The 18,817-nt window shown below is 39.4% G+C and overlaps 1 protein-coding gene and 1 pseudogene across 1 annotated transcript in view; both read right to left on the reverse strand.

Annotated features, from left to right (window-relative positions):
• Nucleotides 1–4,522: 4,522 nt before the first annotated feature.
• On the reverse strand, nucleotides 4,523–4,850 carry LOC138806127 (large ribosomal subunit protein eL34-like; annotated as a pseudogene).
• A 5,926-nt stretch (nucleotides 4,851–10,776) lies between these two features.
• The window catches only part of Tcea1 (transcription elongation factor A1), a 33,604-nt gene continuing 25,563 nt past the window's right edge, over nucleotides 10,777–18,817 (reverse strand). Inside the window, exons 8-10 of the mRNA XM_069990723.1 lie at nucleotides 18,546–18,692; nucleotides 14,176–14,247; nucleotides 10,777–12,260 (exon numbers count right to left, since the gene is read on the reverse strand). Coding sequence (XP_069846824.1) covers nucleotides 12,252–12,260; nucleotides 14,176–14,247; nucleotides 18,546–18,692 — 228 coding nt within the window. The 3' untranslated portion in view covers nucleotides 10,777–12,251. The remainder of the gene's footprint in view (nucleotides 12,261–14,175; nucleotides 14,248–18,545; nucleotides 18,693–18,817) is intronic.

An 18,817-nucleotide genomic window follows, 5' to 3' on the forward strand; every position in this document is an offset into this window, starting at 1 on the left:
CTATAATTCTAGCTACTTAGGAGGCTGAAATCTGAAGATCTCACTTTGAAGCCAGTGCCAGTAGGGAAGTCCATGAGATTATTATGTCCAATTAAGCACCAAAAAAAAAAAAAAAAAAAAAAAGGGCTAGAAGTGGAGATGTGACTCAAGTGGTAGTACAGTAGCCTTGAATATAACAAAGCTCAGGTATAATGCCCTGACCCTGAGTTCAAGCCCTCGTACCTGCACCAAAAAGAAAAATAAATGTCTATGGTGAATTGTGTAATCTGAATAAAGTACAGGCCAATATCCAAGATGAACACTAGAAAGCTGAATCCAACAGTGCATTGAAAGGACCATATGCATGACCAAATGGGATTTTCCCTGAAATGTATTCATAGCTAAACAACAGAAAATCAATCTGTGATATACCACATTAAAAGATGAGTTAGGGCTGGGAAGGTGGCTCAGTGGCAGAGCGCTTGCTTTGCATGCATGAGGCCCTGGGCTCAAGTGATAGAGCGCTAGCCTTGAGCTGAAGAGCTGAGGGACAGCGCCCAGGCCCAGAGTTCAGGCCCCATGACCGGACCCCAAAAAGAAAAAGATGAGTTAGGTGAGTTAGATACAGCTCACTGGTAGAGTGCTTCTTTAGCATGCATAAGCCCCTGTGTTCCATCCTTAGCACTACAAGAAAAAGGAATTAATAAAAATCGCATGGTCATCAACATAAATGCAAAAGAACATTTTTCAAAATTCAACATTATTTCATGATAAAAATTCTCAGCAAGCCAGGCGCTGGTGGCTCACACCTGTAATCCTAGCTACTCAGGAGGCTGAGATCTGAGGATCGCGGTTCAAAGCCAGCCCGGGCAGGAGAGACCGTGAGACTCCTATCTCCAATAAACCACCAGAAAACCGGAAGTGGTGCTGTAGCTCAAGTGGTAGAGCGCTCGCCTTGAGCTGAAGAACTGAGGGACAGCGCCCAGGCCCAGAGTTCAAGCCCCATGACCAAAAAAAAAAAAAAAAAAAAAAATCTCAGCAAAATAGAAACAAAAGGAAATTTATGTAACAAGAAGGTCTTTTTTTTTCTTCTTCTACTAGAGAAGATTTCTCTTTTTTTTGTTGTGAAAATACTGTACAGACGGGTTACAATTCCATGGGCAAGATAATGAGTACATTTCTTATCAAGCATTGTAGCCTCCTTCTTTTGTTTCCCTTTCCCATCCCTTCCCATCCTCCCCTCGCCCCATAAGAAGGTCTTATATGAAAAGCCCACAGCTAGTATTGAGGACAAACACTGAGGTTTTTCATTTAACACCAAGGAAAATGCAGGCCAGTATCCCTGATGATGGTAGATACAAAAAAAAATTTCAATACTATCAAGTTGAATCAAGAGCATACTAAAGGAACCATACACAGTGACCAAGTGGTGCCCACTCTTGCCCTTCTATTTGGTATGGTACAGATGTTCCATCGTGAAAAATTAGGCAAGGAAAAAAATACATCAGAAAGACATAAAATTATGCCTGTTTGCAGATGACAAGACGTACCAATTCCTAGTTTCCACAAAACAAAAATCTTGTTAAAAGGAATTCAGTAAAATTGGAGAATATATATATATATATATATATATATATATATATATAATCAACACAATTAACAACAAGCTACCTGAAAAAAGAAATTAATAATCCTATTTACCAGAGCATAAGAAATAAAATACTTGAGAATAAATTTAGCCAAAGAGGTAAAAACTTAAACATTGAAAACTGAAAAACAATAATGAAAGAAAGAGTCATCAAATAAGTGGAAAGTCATCTATGTATGGTCATGAATGGGAAGACTTCCTGTTGTTAAAATATCCATACTACCCAAAGAGATTTAAAGATTCAAGTTGTTGCCAGGTGCCAGTGGCTCACATCTGGAATCCTAGCTACAAAGAGGGCCAAGATCTGAGGCTGAAGGTTCAAGTTAGCCTGGGCAGCAAAATCTGCAAGATTCGCATCTCCAATTAACCACCAAAAAGCCAGAAATGGAGGTGTGGCTCAGGTAGTTGAGCACCAGCCTTGAATGAAAAAGCTCAGGGACAGTGACCAGTTCTGAGTTCAAGTCCCAGCACAAGTACATGTGACATGCATGTGCCTGTACACACACACACACAGAGTTCAAATTGTTCCTATCAAAATTCCAATGGCATTTCTAACAAAAATAGGGGAAAAAACCTGAAAGTCACATGGAATTATAAAGAAACACAAATAGCCAAAACAATCTTGAGAAAAAAAAACAAACTTCAAAGCATTATACTTCCTGAGTTCAACATATATTACAAACTGACAAATTTAAACAGTATGGTACTGGACCCAAATAACTATATGAAGAATGGAATAGAAGAAGTCCATAAATAAATACATGAGTGTAAAGTCACTGGTTCTCAACAAGATTGCCTCAAATAGTCAATGGGAAAACTGTCTGTATTAAATCACATGAGAAAACTAGATATAAATATGGAAGATGGACACTTACCTTATAACCATAAACTAAATCTAACACACAATGGATTAAAGATTTATAGTAAGGGTTGGGTAGGTGGCTCAGTGGTAGAGCGCTTACCTTGTATGCGTGAGGCCCTGGGTTCAATTTCTCAGCACCACATAAGCAAAAAGAAAAAAGCCTGAAGTGGCACTGTGGCTCAAGTGGTAGAGTGCAAGCCTTGAGCTGAAGAGCTGAGGGACAGCGCCCAGGCCCAGAGTTCAGGCCCCATGACCCCCGACCCAAAAAAAAAAAAAAAAAAAAAGATTTATAGTAAAGGTCCAAAATTGCTAGAAGAAAACACGGGAAATGCTCCAGGACATTAATCTTAGCAATGGTTTCTTGGAGTGACACCAAAATGAAAATGAGACAAGGTATAACTCAAGAGCAAGGAAATAGCAAAAATAATCAGAGGCATGGCTAGTAAGTGAGAGGCCCTAAATTCAATCCCCAGTAATAACACACACACACACACACACACACACACACACACACACACACACACACACACACACACACACACACACACACACACACACACACACACAAAAGAAAATAGCAAAAATAGAAAAATAGATAGAGGCATGGCTTAAGTGGGAGACCGTCTGCAATCCCCAGTAATACCACACACACACACACACACACACACACACACACACACACACACACACACACACACACACACACACACACACACACACACACACACACACACACACACACACACGAAAATAGCAAAAATAGATAGAGGCATGGCTTAAGTGGGAGACCGTCTGCCGAGCAAGTGAGAGGCCCTAAGTTCAATCCCCAGTACTACCAAATACACACACACACACAAACACACCCCAAAAACAAAAAACATGGGCTACATTTCTCCAAAGGCATACAAATGGTCAAAAGTACATGAAAAGATATTCAATAATTAGTAATCATCAGAGCCACAAATAATCCCTTAAACCTACTAAAAGGGAAGCCCATCAAAAAATAAAAGATAACCAAATGTAGCGATGCAGACCTATAACTCAAGCACTTGGGAGGCCAAGGGAGAATTGTTTAGGGAATCTTGAAGCGGAGCTGTGATAACCTGGAAAAGGTTTGAGAGATTGGAATGCCACTTTTACAGCACTCAAAGTTGAGAGCTGGCCATGGAAAGATTAAAACAGAGGTGAAGAGACTGGGGTGCTGTCCTCCCTCCTTTCCTTGGGCTAGCAGCTGTGTTGGGGACGTTGGCAACTTAACATTGGGTAAATATATAGACACCATGTCAGGACTTTCCTTGGGCTGTGGTCTTCTGTCTCAAAAGAATAAGGGAACCAGTGTCTCTCACAAACTCTGTTTGTGAGATGCTTTACTGCATGTATCCATGGTAATCTTCCTTGAGTAAACACAAATAAATATGCTTGTTTTGGGGGACTTGGAGCCTTGGGACCCCTGGTCTCCCCGCTTTTATCTGTCTGTTATCTCACTGTTTTCTAATTTTCTTTGGCCCAGTATCCCCTCACACTGCCTCAGGTTGCAGTTAACAACAGAATTGCAAGCTCAAGTCCAGCCTGGTCTTCATGTCAAGTTGAAAGCTAGCCTGGGCTACACTGTGTGTGGCTTCATTTTTTTTTAACTCTTAATTTTAATGGAGAAATTGTGGATTTCTTATACCCTGCTGGTGGTAATATTAATGATATAGACAGTCTGAAAATGCTTTTAAAAATTAAGAATACTGTGTCATGCAGCAATCCTATTTCTAGGAATTTCACGATGACATTTATAAACAAGATGTATACTCAAACTCACAGAAGCAGAGAGGAAGGTACACTGGTGATTGTCATGGACTTCAGGGAGGAGGATGGAGTGTTGCCCTTCAACATGTATGTAAGATAAATAAGATCTAGATATGCTCTTGTGGTGGTGGTGTTGTTTTTGACATTTTATTATGCAAAGCCTTATCAAAAAGGTTCTTTGCTAGCAATTTATGGATCTTTGGCATTCTAGGCACACACAAGCAGTTTCCTATTTTTATTTAGCTTTCTGACTGTGCTTGTGTCTTCAGCACTTTCATGATTATTTTCTGCTCTTCAATAAGGAAAGTGCACTTGATCCTATCCCAGACACATTTGGCACACATGGAACCACCACAGGCTGTGCTGACATGGTTTTTTTGTTTGTTTTAGACAATCGCATGAGGACTTTAGGTGGGCCAGGGCACATACCACATGCAGATTTTGGGCTTTCTCGACGTTTTTGGTGTAAAAGTAAACAATTCTATTGCCAGGGGTTTGAGACAGCCTGGTTTTGTTAGAGGCTGTGTTATAGGAATGCCTAAGGCGGTATGTCAATCATTGGACCATTTTGATAGCCTCTAGACACCAAACCCAGAAGAGAGGAAGGCAAGATTATTATATTATCAAACACTTACTTTGTTAAGCAGGTAGATCTTATATTATCTTCCTTATTACAATAAAGTTTTAAAAAAGATGGACAGCAGTTCCCGCTTAACCCAGGACCTGAAACTGTGGCACCCGCCTGGGGAGTGGAGCCACTTGGGGCTCCCGACTGTGGATGATGCTCCCTGGTTGGGTTGGGGTGCACATAGAGGTTAGAGAGGCACAGCACAGCCTGCGGAGACAGCTCTGGTGCTGAAGCAGTACATCCAGCAGCACCTGAGCGAGGTGGTCCAATAAGATTGCTGAGGCCTTACTTACTTGCACCTGAGCAAGAACTTGTATCAACAGATTTTAAAAAATTGTTATTATAAAGGTAATTTACAGAGTTATGTAAGTCAGGTAAAGAGCACATTTTTTTTGGGGGGGGTCCGGTCGTGGGGCCTTGAACTCTGGGCCTGGGCGCTGTCCCTGAGCTCTTCAGCTCAAGGCTAGCGCTCTACCACTTAAGCCACAGCTCCACTTCCGGCTTTTTCTTTTTGCTTACGTGGTGCTGAGGAATCGAACCCAGGGCCTTGAGCATGCAAGGCAAGCGCTCTACCACTGAGCCACCTTCCCAGCCCCAAGAGCACATTTTTGGGTGGAGGGGGACGTCACCCTTTCCCTTGCACTGTTTCAACAGATTTGATCAGAGTGGTTGGTCCTGGAGAAATGGGGGATGATGTGAGGAAGGAACTTAATTTTGTGACTCTGAGGCTAGCATGTGAGAGCCAAGACTGACATTAGGGAGGGTGCCAAAGGGTGTCCCCACCTCACTCTCACCCAACCCCCCCCACCCCGACTCGAGGGAAGAGATGAGAACTTGCCAGGAGCCTAGAAATTATTCACCATGGCCGCCAGCAGCCACAAGATCAACAAATCCCAATTTTTGTAGCCTGACAGCAGAGACCCCCTCCCTCCCACCCACAAGGTCCTGATTGTGAACCCAACTGTGGAACATACAGAACACCAGAAACCTGGGGAGAGGGAGGTGCCACCTAAAACAGTACCACTGACAGAGAACTGGGATAAAGCAGCTCACTCCTACCTAGAGCTGGGCTTAGAGATACCACAGCTGCTACCTCGAGGTGCAGGCTGAAGTAACCCCATGCTTCCAGCCTTGGGAACACCCACTGACACATAATGAGAACCTGAGGGCAGTGAAGTTTGGTTGTGCCTGGAGAACTAAACCTTGGAAAACCAGAGCACACAGGAGTAACAAGCTGATGGAGACAGGCTGGAGTCTGGCTGCATGGAAACCTCAGGACTCCCTGAGGAGCCAGTGAAAAGCCACAGTCAGTAAGAGCCCACAACCTAATCTCTAAGTCCTTCTCTCTAAGTAAGGGATCTTTGGTGATTAAAACACCTAATACTTCACGTTTTTGCTGTACAAAAAGTCTTTGAGACAAAGGACAAGGGGGGGACCAATGCAATAGCAATATATACAAAAGACAATATGTTGGAAATGATCTGTACAACTTGGGGTGGGGGGAGGGAAAGTAGGAGAAAAATGAGGGAAGGGCTAACAAGTTTGACAAGAAATGTATCTATTACCTTACTTATGTAATTGTAACCCCTCTGTACATCACCTTGACAATAATTTTTTAAAAGAAAAAATATTGGACTTAGTATAGCTTCAACTATATTGAATGTTGTATTTGTTAAATTATATTTTTCGCTTCAACTACATTGAATGTTGTATTTGTTAAATTCTATTTTTCACAGCCATAAATCAGAAAAAGGTGATTTACCTTGCAATCTCATCAATCAACCATTGTGATTCTACCACCACCCTTTCTTCTTTTTCTCCTTCCCTCTCTTAAGCTGAAAGCATGTGAACCACTGTCCCTACCACTTAATCCTTTTTTTTTTGGAGGGGGGGGAGGGTTGGTCATGGGGCTTGAATGCTGGGCCTGGGCCCTGTCTCTGAGCTCTTCAGCTCAAGGTGAGTACTCTACCACTTGAGCCACAGTCCCACTTCTGATTTTTTTTGGGGGGGGAGGGTGGTTAACTGGAGATAAGAATCTCACGGACTTGGGCTGGGAAGGTGGCTCAGTGGTAGCGCACTTGCCTTGTATGCATGAGGCCCTGGGTTCGATTCCTCAGCACCACATAAGCAAAAACGAAAAACGCTGGAAGTGGCGCTGTGGTTCAAGTGGTAGAATGCTAGCATTGAGCTGAAGAGTTGAGGGACAGTGCCCAGGCCCAGAGTTCAGGCCCCATGACCGGACCAAAAAAAAAAAAAAAAGAATCTCACAGACTTTCCTGCCTGGGCTAGCTTCTTTGAACCATGATCCTCAGATCTCAGCATCCTCAGTAGCTAGGATTACAGGCATAAGCCACCTGTGCCTGGCTTCACTTAATCCTTTTTTTATACTGTTTCCCTTCACCTGAACTCCTTACCCCATTTCCTAATTGACTTCTTCTACAAAGCCTAATCCCCACCATTCCTCTCCCTGTATAACTATTCCAAGAGGACTACACTCTCAATATCTGAACTACTCCTACCCTAGTAAAGGAAGATACACTAGAAAACAAAGACACACCTTGGTTAAATTCAATTAAAAACTGGAAGCAGTGACCCATTCATGTTTTGAACCTAAAACATGACAATGGTATACCACCTACAAACATCTTTAAATAAAAGCTTTTCTCACCCAGAGTAAAAATAAGCTACACATGGAGTCTAGAGCATGGCATTGCTAGAAGAGCAACAGGAGTACATAAACCACCTGGACCAGGACACACAAAGGATGGAGATGGAGCTGCAGGAGCTAGCTGACTAGCAGTTTATTTGAGAACAGCTCAAGTACAGGCAGCCTCACAGAGCTCAACTGATGAGCCCAGCTCAGGCCCCTGGGAACCCCAGGAAACTAAAACTGCCTGTGAAGATGACTTTGAACCTGCATTAAGGAGCCTGCATAAAGGGGTACATGGGTAGCTTCACCCCTAGAGACTCCTACTGCACAGCAAATCAAGCCAGTGCTGCCTGACCTCCAGAAAATGGAGGCAAACTTGGGCAGCTGCTGCATCCCCTTCTTCTTCCAGCTGCTAAGGGACACCAGATGGACATCTGCAAAAACAGAGCCCAAGTCTAGTGGGGCAGGGCTCTGCCCTACCCCAGACTTCATCACCCCAGTTCTTTTCACTCCTGTCCCTGGCACCTTGTCCCTACTATTCCTTCCTTGTCTCCCCCCCTTTATCCCCACAGTGAGATCTGACCCCTTGTGTAACACATTCAGACCCTATGCCATCTTGGCAAGGACTGAGACTTTATTCACCCCTGCTCAAGAAAAGCAAGAGTCACACAATTGCCTCTCTGAAGTGGCAGCAGATTAACCTCCAATACAGTCACTTTGGCCAGGAACACACCACATTTTGTTGAGGGTCTATGCACAGACAGGCACACCGGCCAGGTGAGTGCTTAGTCTGGCAGGGGAGTCCTACATTCAGTAGGATACATGTTGTTTTTGTGCCTGGAATGGTGAAGATGATTCTCAATGGGGGCCCTTCCCCAGACCAGCTTTCTTACCTCTGACCAAGATTAGCTGGCAAGGTTCTTATGGACCCTAGGCAGTAGGTGCTGACCATGGGCTAGGCAAGGGCTGAGACCATTATCTTGAGCATCCCACATTTTCAGGCACCTTAAGGGCAATCAACTCCAGGCATCATTCTCTCCGGCCTTATGAAAAATGGGGGAACTAATGAAAAGCGATGAAGGGAAAATGCTGAAGGGATTAAAATGTAAGGCATAAAAGAGATAAGGAGTTGGAATAGAAGGGCCACAGTTAAGGATTATATAAAACAAATTCTTTACAAAGAAACTTGAGGACAATAGAATAGTTTTATATATTGTTATAGTTACATTTGTTTTATTATAGAATATTGTTATATTCTTAAGCTACTAATTATACTTATATTTTACTTTATTACATTATGTGAGAATTATGACTCACTAATTTTCAAAGCCCATTGAACTCTAGACCAGTCACAGTAAAATTGATTGTTTACGAATTAAAGGGTCACAGTTTGGACACTGAAATGAGTAAACACAAAACCTATTACAAAAAAAGAAAAGGTATTAATAAAGCCGAAGTTTTACTAAATTTGCTCCTTTTTTCATAGTTGGTCATTTAAAGTCTTAGAGCACACAATGAAACCCACAGGTACTATTTTAAAAAGAGAGGGAAGAAATATTACAAAGAGTAACTATACATATCTCTGAATTTTCATATTAAAACTCTTTGTCCTGTTAATGAATTCTAAAAAACAAAAATGACCAAAAAAGGATGCACTCCTCCAAAAAAGCCACAGCTCACCAACATGGTGAAGTAACACCTAATGAAGGCCCTTCTGAATCTGTCTCCAAGAAAGATTTCTCCCTTCAACATCTGAATTAACATATACAATTTGATGTCATCTTTACATAAACCACAAGTAATTAAGTAGCTAATTTAAATCTGAGCTTTCCTACCAATAAAGTTTAAGAAGAAAATATATAGCCTAAAGGAGGTGTTGGAAGATTAGAGTATTAGAGTGCCCAAGCCTTTCTAAAAGCTACCTTTGGTTAATACTTCTTTCTCCTACTTCTGGGTCAAGTTATGGCTCAAAAAGTCTTCTTTATGAAAGGAAGCTGAATTACATGATTTCTCTGACATGCAAACATCCAATGAATCTATTTTAATCTAAAAGCTAGACCATAGTCTATTACCAGAGCAACAGCTTAGCTGGTTCCCAGAAGAATGCTTACATAAAGCTTATGGAGGCTAAATAGTGTAATTTTTCTAGTTTGTAATTTACTACACATAGAACGTTATAGATTTGCCCTTTTAAATTCATGCTAGTTACAAAACAGGCTAAATAACCATGTACAGAAAAAGCAAACCCAGCAAAAGAAACTCAGGGGCAGAGACTATGCCCTGAGCTCAAGCCAAAGAAAAGAAAAAAGAAAAGAAGAGAAGAGAAGGAAAAGAAAAAGAAAGCAAGCAAAAGAAAAAGAAAGAAGAAAAGAAAGAAAGAAAGAAAGAAAGAAAGAAAGAAAGAAAGAAAGAAAGAAAGAAAGAAAGAAAGAAAGAAAGAAAGGAGGGAGGGAGGGAGGGAGGGAGGGAGGGAGGGAGGGAGGGAGGGAGGGAGGAAGAAAGAAAAAAGAAAGGAAGGAAGGAAGGAAGGAAGGAAGGAAGGAAGGAAGGAAGGAAGGAAGGAAGGAAGGAAAGAAGGGAGGGAGGGAGGGAAAAAAGTTAAACAAAATGGCCTGGGGTGAAGATTAAGTGGTTACAAGCTTCCCTAGTAAGCATAGGGTGCTAAATTCAATCCTAAGTATAGGGAAAGGAGTAGCTTTTAAAAGAAAAAGATACTTTTCACATTTGAAATATTTGAACAGCAAGTTTTTAAAACAAGCATGTTACATTGTGTGTGTGTGTGTGTGTGCGTATAAAGTAAGAAGTTGAATTTAAAAACTAGAGTAAGGCACCTGCAAGGTTATACTACTGTGACAGCAGCTGTGGACTGGATCCTGGGCTTCTCCTTGGCTTAAAAAAAAATCTTCTAGTACCTTGCCTTCAGAACAAGGAGGCTGAGATCTGTTCACAGTTCACAGCCAGCCCAGGCAGGAACATCCATGAGACTCTTATCTCCAATTAACCACCAGAAAACTGGAAGTGGCACTGTGTCTCAGGAGGGCTGGCCTTGAACTGAAGAGCTGATGGACAGCGCCCAGGCCCAGAGTTCAAGCCCCACAACCAACAAAAAAAACAAACAAACAAAAGTACCTTGGTAGTTTAGCAGGAAGAGGAAAAGAGGATTTTTACAAATGATCAAACAAGATTCAATGTCTTAAGAAAACGACAAAATGTGATACATGCGTAACAACAACAAAAAGCTTTATTGAATTACAAATTTTAAACGGATCACTTAATTTAAAAATGGGATTATTTTAACTTTATTATTATACTCATTCTTTCAAAAATGTACTTTAAAGTGATAGCACAAAACTAACAAAGTAAAGGTGTGTTGGTACCCATGGACAAATCCATAACATGGACATTTCAATGTTATTTTCTGTATCTGTTAAAATGATCTGCAGTAGAAACAGAAGGAAGGTACAAAGTGGGTACAAGTATCTCTCCACAATTGTCTGAGAGGAGGAAGTCTCAGCATGATAAATGAGAGACTGTAATAGTGGCCTTTAAAGAGAGTATCCCAAAGAAGCATGTAAACCCATCATTTCTTATTCCTAACAGAACAAATGGTACAAACTTAAAAGCAAAACTTCATTGTAAGATCTATACTGTAAAACTACTTTCTATAGCCCATGTTTCAATTCATTGAACAATCTTATTCATAATATGACAGGAAAGTCAGCATGTAAGACTCAGGATAAAAACACCTTCTATCTCCATTGGGAGACTACAGCTTTAATGACTTATATATGGTCCTTATGCTTAATTCTTGGTCAGTATAGATTTCCAAGTCAAAATCAAGTTAAGAACTGTTTACAACAGCTACATTTTACTAAAATGCCAACAGTTCCTTCCTAGTATTATTCCTATGAGGAGAAAAATACGTATCAGAAGCTTTTGCTTTTTGCCTATGAGAAAATTCATGAAAAAGCCTACCAAACAATAATTCTTCTACAAAACTAAATACACTGAAAAGCCAGACAGGCAAATAAACAATAAAAACAAACTGATTTCTGAGAGTAAAATCTATTAAGAGAAGTTAATATACATGTATGAGAAATATAAGAAATGATCATGGTTAGTTACAGATGCAAAATAATACTCAAGGATTGTGGACATAATAATTAAGTCAAAATCATATACTAGTTCCAATATGTACAGTTTTGATAAGCTGGTCAAGTATTATGTTTGGTAAAACTAATATATTACCTTTTCTCCTCATAGGTACATACCAGTTATGAAAAACAAAGTACTTTCTATTTATGTATTAACAGAGAATAACAGAATTTCTACTGTACATGTGTGCATGTTTTAGACTATAAAAAAGTTAACATGTCCTTTAGGAAGAAAAAATAATAAAATTGCCAAAAGTTTAGTTGATAAAAGTTTAATATCAATCTACTTACAAAAATGAAAAAAAGTTTGAAACCAATATACCAGTATTGTGGCCTCCCTATTGATCTGAAACTACAGAAGGCATTTGAGGAAGGGAAGTTAGGTTACAAACGAAGACTAACCCAAGGGATATATGTAGGAAGTATGCTGCTTTAAAAATCCAACTTGCAGGAAAACTAGTTACTTGACTTAGTTTTAAAGCTAATTACAAAATCCATTTTCTTAATGGTCCAGATATTTTGCCAATCCATCCAACTCAACAGAACTGTGGGAAAAAAAAAAATATTTTGTGAGACTTTTAAATAGAAACATTAGGGTATGACCTCCCATTTAGCACAGCAGCACACAGCTTGTATTCTATCTTTCTGTTGTCTGTTTGGCAGTACTAGGAACTGGATTCAAGGCCTGTTGTTTGGCAGACATGTATCATCAAGCTACAGTTAACAGCCCTTTCCTGACCTTGGGATTTTTGGGACAGTGTCTTGCTTCCTTCCTAGATGGATACCTGGACTGCAATCCACCCATCATGTTATAGGTAGGGTTAGTAGTGTGTACCACTGTACCAAATCTCAACTGAGAAGGGGTCTTATAAACTTTTCTACCTTCCAAATAGTTAGGATTATAGGCATGAGACATTAGCACCTGGCTTTTTATTAATTTTTTTAAAGGCATTTTTGGAATAAAGACTGGGTCCAAGTCTGGTGATACACACTGTAATTTCAAGTATTTGGGAGGTAGAGACTGATCTGGAGAATCTGGAGGATCTGGAGGTCTGAGGGCAACCCTAGAAAAACAAATACAAAACCCTATCTGAAAAATAACTAAAGCAAAAATGTATTGGAGTTAGGCCAAGTAGTAGATGCCTGTCTAGCAATCATGAGGTCCAGACTCCAGATCCCACAAATAAAAGCCATTATAATTTTCACACAATTTACACATCTTAAGTGTCTGAGTTTTTTCAGTCTAGAATTAGTAGTAATTTAAATACATGAGAACATTACAGTGAATTAAAATCAGGGTATACAAACTTCAAAGTCTTGTTGTTACCATAGCTGCCTCCCAACTTTGTTTACAGTGAAAGTATTCCTGTGACTGATGTATAATCCTTCTAAGGTTAATTTCTTCTCCTTTTTTGGGGAGGGAAGGGGAAGTATAGAATATAGTCACCACGAATGACAGGCACACAATAGATCCAGCCATGTGTTTCCCTACAACTTGGTTAACAGTTGTGTATAGTCATTATGTGAAATGGAGCCTCACAAACTTTTCTGCCCCAGCTGGTCTGAGATCATGATCTCCTGATCTCTGTTCCCCAAACTTGCTAGGATTACAGGCTTCAGCCATTCTGGCCAGTTATTTATCTATTTATTTTTGTAACTCTAAGCAATTATTCAAGAATAAATTAAGTAACACTGACATGTCTGTGGAGCCAAATTTAAGAATATACAGGCAATGCAAATACTTACTTAAAAAAAAAGTCTACCAAAGTATGACAGCATTGATCTGTAATTCCTAAAATCAACTCTAAGATCACTGGACTCCATTTCAATAAAGAAAAATTCTCAAGCAACAAAATCTTTTAAAACAAGTGATAAACACAGATTTTTCTGGAAGTATAACAGGGGAAACAAATAGGATTGTTATGGTAACTGTACATTTAAGATTCTTGCTAGCTGAGTAGAATGGCTCATACCACAATCCCAGCTACTATAAAAGCAGATATCAAGAGGACTGCAGCTCCCACCCAGTCCAGGCAAAAAATCAGAACGATTCCCATCTCAACTAATAAACTTGGGAATGGTGGCATGTACCTATTATCAAGTTAAGTGGAAGGTTCAGTAGAAGCATCATCAACTTGGGCAAAATTTCAAGAAAAATAATTAAATAGAAAATAAGTATTAGAAAAATAAAGCAAAAAGGCTTGAGGGTGTGGTTCAAATGGTAGAACACCAAGTGTTCAAACCCCAGTACCATCAAAATATATACACCAAGTGGTAAAATCAAGTTCACTATTCCTAGTAGGTTATATATTAATACATATACAAGTAGTTATTCAGTCACTTGACAGTGCTAGACATTGTGAGCATACGAGTGTAATTCATTATACAGAGATATGAAAAGACCAGAGAAAACTGTTCTATTATAAATGAAAACAATATGATTACAAGAGAGTACTATACCTTCCATCGGTTTCCACATTCGTTACAGACAACAAATGTTGTCATTGGTTCATCCGCACTACGAGTTTGCACCTACAGCAAAATCAAGTGAAAATATTACTTTATAAAGCACCATTTAAAAAAATCTCATCTAAATAAAGACAAATGGCATAAAGGTATATAATAATCCTAATACTACCACAATAAAATGTGTAAAAACCTGCAACAAGTTCAGAAATAGTATATAATGTCAAAAAAAAAAATTACTGCCAGGTGCTTGCTTGTGGCTCATGCCTGTAATCCTAGCTATGTAGGAGGGTGAATTCTGGGGATCGGATCATGGTTCAAAGCAGGAAAGGCCCATGAGATTCTAATCTCCAATTAACCAACAAAAAAGCGAGAAGTGGAGCTGTGGCTTCAATGACAGAATGCCTTTTCTTTGTTGTTGCTGATTGTGGAGGCTTAAACTCAGGGACTGGGCCCTGTCACTGAGCTCTTGTGCTCAAGGCTAGTGCTCTGTCACTTTGAGCCACAGCACAGCACCACTTCCATTTGTTGGTGGTTAACTGGAGATGAGTCTTACAGACTTTCCTGCCCAGGCTGGCTTTGAACCATGATCCTCAGGATCTCAGTCTCCTGAGTAGCTAGGATTATAAATATGAGCTAATAGTGCCTTGAAGAACATCATCCTGGAGAAGAAAAAGTTAAGGGATAGTACACACTGGTTCAAGAACCAGTACTGATATATACATACACTAAAAAAAAATTATTTAGAAGCTTCAGTTCTCTAATATCTCCTTGTATGTCATATGGAATTTATCTCAGACAAGTAGGAAAATCCTCTAGTCAATCATTATACTTTTATACTAGCTAATAGGAAAAACATCATTAAGAAACAAATATAACATGTTAATATTCATTTACAAATTCTAAAGGTAATAGAAGTCAAATTGAGAGACAAAATAGAATTCTGGTTGCACTGGCTAAGGGGAAAAGAAAACTATTGCTTAGTGAGCAACTTTTCATTTTATTAGAGAAAAAGTGATCAGAAGGAGAAAGGCACAATGCTATAAATATTTGAGACCCTGTCTCAAAACATGTACATATTAAAAAGAGAACTAAGCAAGAATAAAACAAGTAATATGATTTTTATAAATAGATATAGGACTACAGGTTTCTGAAGCTCTTCACTAAAGAAAATTACTAAAACAAAATGTCTCAAAGTCAGAAAAATTACTTCTCTAAACTATATACATTCCCAAATAAGATGGAGGTTTATTGAAGTTATTCTTAAAAGTCAGGCATGGAGCTGGGCGCTGGTGGCTCACGCCTGTAATCCTAGCTACTCAGGAGGCTGAGATCTAAGGATCTCGGTTCAAAGCCAGCCCAGGCAGGAAAGTCCGTGAGACTCTTACCTCCAATAAACCACCAGAAAACCAGAAGTGGCACTGTAGCTCAAGTAGTAGAGCGCTAGCCTTGAACTGAAAAGTTCAGGCCCAGAGTTCAAGCCCTACAACTGACAAAATTAAAAAAAAAAAAAAAAAAAGTCAGGCATGGTGGGGTTCTCTTGCAATCCCAACACTAAGAAAACAAGCAAGAGGATGAGTTCAAGACTGGCCTGGCTACTTAGCAAGATCCAAGCTTAAAAAAAAAAAAAAATCAAAGAGGCCTTCAGATAAGTTTTACTATTTTAAACAATTTCAACAAATACTATCTGGAGCCCTTTTATATATACTTATATAAAAGAACTTTATGCTTTCTGGGGAAACCTTTAGTAACTTGGTAGCCACAATAACCAAGAATCACCTTGAACTATTTTTCTATTGTTGTTTGGTGGTACTGGGGTTTAAATAGGCCTCATAGTCACTCTCATTAGATTTCCTTGTTCAGTTGGTACACTAACACTCTCTCTCTGTCTCTCTCTCTCTGTCTCTCTCTCTCCCCCCCCTTCTTCTCAACTTCCCTCCCTTCCTTCCTTCCTTTTGCTGATTATTTTAGAGACTGAATCTCATGGACTATTCTGCTTTGGCTGAGTTTGTACTGTGACCCTCTAGATCTCCATCTCCTGAGCAGCTAGGATTACAGGTTCATAACTACACTTAATTTTTTTATGCTATATGCACAAGAACTTTGGAAGGTTTGTAAGGAGTGTTTTCTGGTTATAAGAAAATCATTTCACTTCTAGACTAAATTCTGTTAGAAGAAACAACTGAAGATGGGTACACCTTGACTCATACCTGCAATTTTAGCTACTAAAAGAGGATGCCAGTTTGAGGCCATCCTAGGCAAAAAGTTTCTAAGTCTCCATCTCAAAAAATAAAAAGTTGTGCATGGTGATACATGCCTGCCATTCCAACTATGTGGAAAACCTAAATAGGAGGATTGCTATCTAGGCCAGCCTTAGAAAAAAGCAATACCCTATTTAAAAAGTAATAAAAGTAAAAAGCTAGTGGTATGACTCCAGTGCCAAGAAAGCATGAGGCCCTAAATTAAAACCCAATATTAGTCAGGTGCTGTGGTTCACATCTGTAATCCTAGCTACTCTGAGATCTGAGAACTGTGATTTGAAAAGTCCATGAGACTCTTAGCTACAATTCAGAAACAGCTGGGAGTGGTGCTGTGGCTCAAGTGATAGAGCACTAGGCTTGAACACAAAAAGGCTTAGGGACACTGAACCAGCAAAACAAAACAAAACAAAACAACCCAATACTGTTAAAAATAAAAAAAGCAAACTGTATATCTATGATTTTTCTAGTTGTTAAACTTAGCTCTCTATAATCTGCTTTTGTAAATATATCACTCTACTTTGCTAAAATTTTCCTAAATGAGTAATTCAACTTCTACAACCTATATACAGAATGATACTAATACTGTGGCTTGAACTTAGTGACTGGCTGCTGTGCCTGAGTTGTTTGTTTTTACCACTTGAGCCACAGCTCCATTTCTGGCATTCTGGTGGTTAACTAGAGATAAAAATCTCATGACTTGCTGGGGCTGGGAAGGTGGCTCAGTGGTAGAGCGCTTGCCTTGCATACCTGAGGCCCTGGGTTCGATTCCTCAGCACCACATAAGAAAAAAGCCAGAAGTGGCGCTGTGGCTCAAGCGGTAGAGCGCTAACCTTGAGTTGAAGAGCTGAAGGACAGCGCTCTGGCCCAGAGTTCAGGCCCCACGACTAGACCCCCCCCCCAAAAAAAAAAAATCTCATGACTTGCTTCAAATCACAATCCTCAGATTTCAGCTTCCTGGGTTGCTAGGATTACAGATGTAAACCACTGGAACAGCAGATTTTCTAGATGCTTAATTTTGTTAAGAGAGAAATACCCTAAATCTATGACCTGAAACATATCATGACCTGTAAAGAGAGAATTCTGAATTTGGCAGATTATAGCTATAGTACAAAACAAAAGGACAAATAAAAAAACCCTATTTGGCAAATGAAACTGAAATAGTGATAAATTATTTTCACGTGCATAAATATAACCATAAAAAGCATATTCAAAAACAAATAAGTCTGCTGGAGCCAGGGGCTTATGCAGGAGGCTGAGATTTAAGGATTGCAGTTTGAAGCCAGCCTTGGCAGCAAAGTCAGTGAGACTCTCCAATTAACTACCAATAAGCCAGAAATGGAGCTGAGGCTTAAGAGAGGGCACTAGCTTTGAGCACTAAAGCTCAGGGACAGTGACCAGGCCCAGAGTTCAACCTCCAGGACTGTGGCGCACAACACATACACATACAAACACACACACACACACACACACACACACACACACACACCAATCATATGATACATGCAAAAGTTATCAATATGTTAAAAAAAAGTATCCAGAAAGCAGTTATACCTGAAGTTCCCACATGTCACATGAGAGAGTGAAGAACTTTCCTTCTATTACATCTGTTGTTTTGCAAACTATGAACAATTTTGACTTGTTTATATATTAACCAATATGGTCAGGGATAACACTGTCCAAAAACAAATATACTTATTACCTGACTTATGCAACTGAAACCCTCTACTATAAATCACCTTTATAATAACAACTTTTAAAAATTAAATGATTACTTTATTCAATTTCATTCAACTGATACAATTCACACAGTAACTTTCTATGAAGATATAACTATTCCAACTTACTGTCAGTTAATAAAGTACAGAGAAAGTATTCTTTCACCAACAGATCACATCTCCTAGTGAAAATGTCAAAGTAACAGTAAGCATTTTTGCTACCTATATAAAGCAGGAGCTGCAAGCAAGCACTTTATTAACAAGGATTTATTTTAGTATAACAGGGTTAAAGTAAGGAGAAATTTCTTAGAAAAGGAGAGGTTCTCTATTCAGGAAATTGTAATTAAAATAACAATGCAAGCATTTTAAATAATCTAGGATCACAAACCTGTGTGTAAGTACAATTCTTCTTTTTACATTTGCCACATGTAAATAAGTCAGTCTGAGTTCCACCTGTCTTAGCCATCTGATGCTCTCTGATGGCTTCTTTGGTCAAGTTTTTCCGCATCTCTTTTAGCTCATCACTAGCCATTTCCTATGAATGAAGTGGCAATATCATACAGTTACACAAACATACACATACACATCCAATATATATATTATAGCCTGAATGCTTTTATATTCAATTAGCTTTATATTAATAAAAGTAAAATTAGCTTG

The sequence above is a fragment of the Dipodomys merriami genome, unplaced genomic scaffold, assembly GCF_024711535.1.
Source record: "Dipodomys merriami isolate MVZ:Mamm:240054 unplaced genomic scaffold, mDipMer1.0.p SCAF_4, whole genome shotgun sequence".
Classification (NCBI taxonomy): Eukaryota; Metazoa; Chordata; class Mammalia; order Rodentia; family Heteromyidae; genus Dipodomys; species Dipodomys merriami.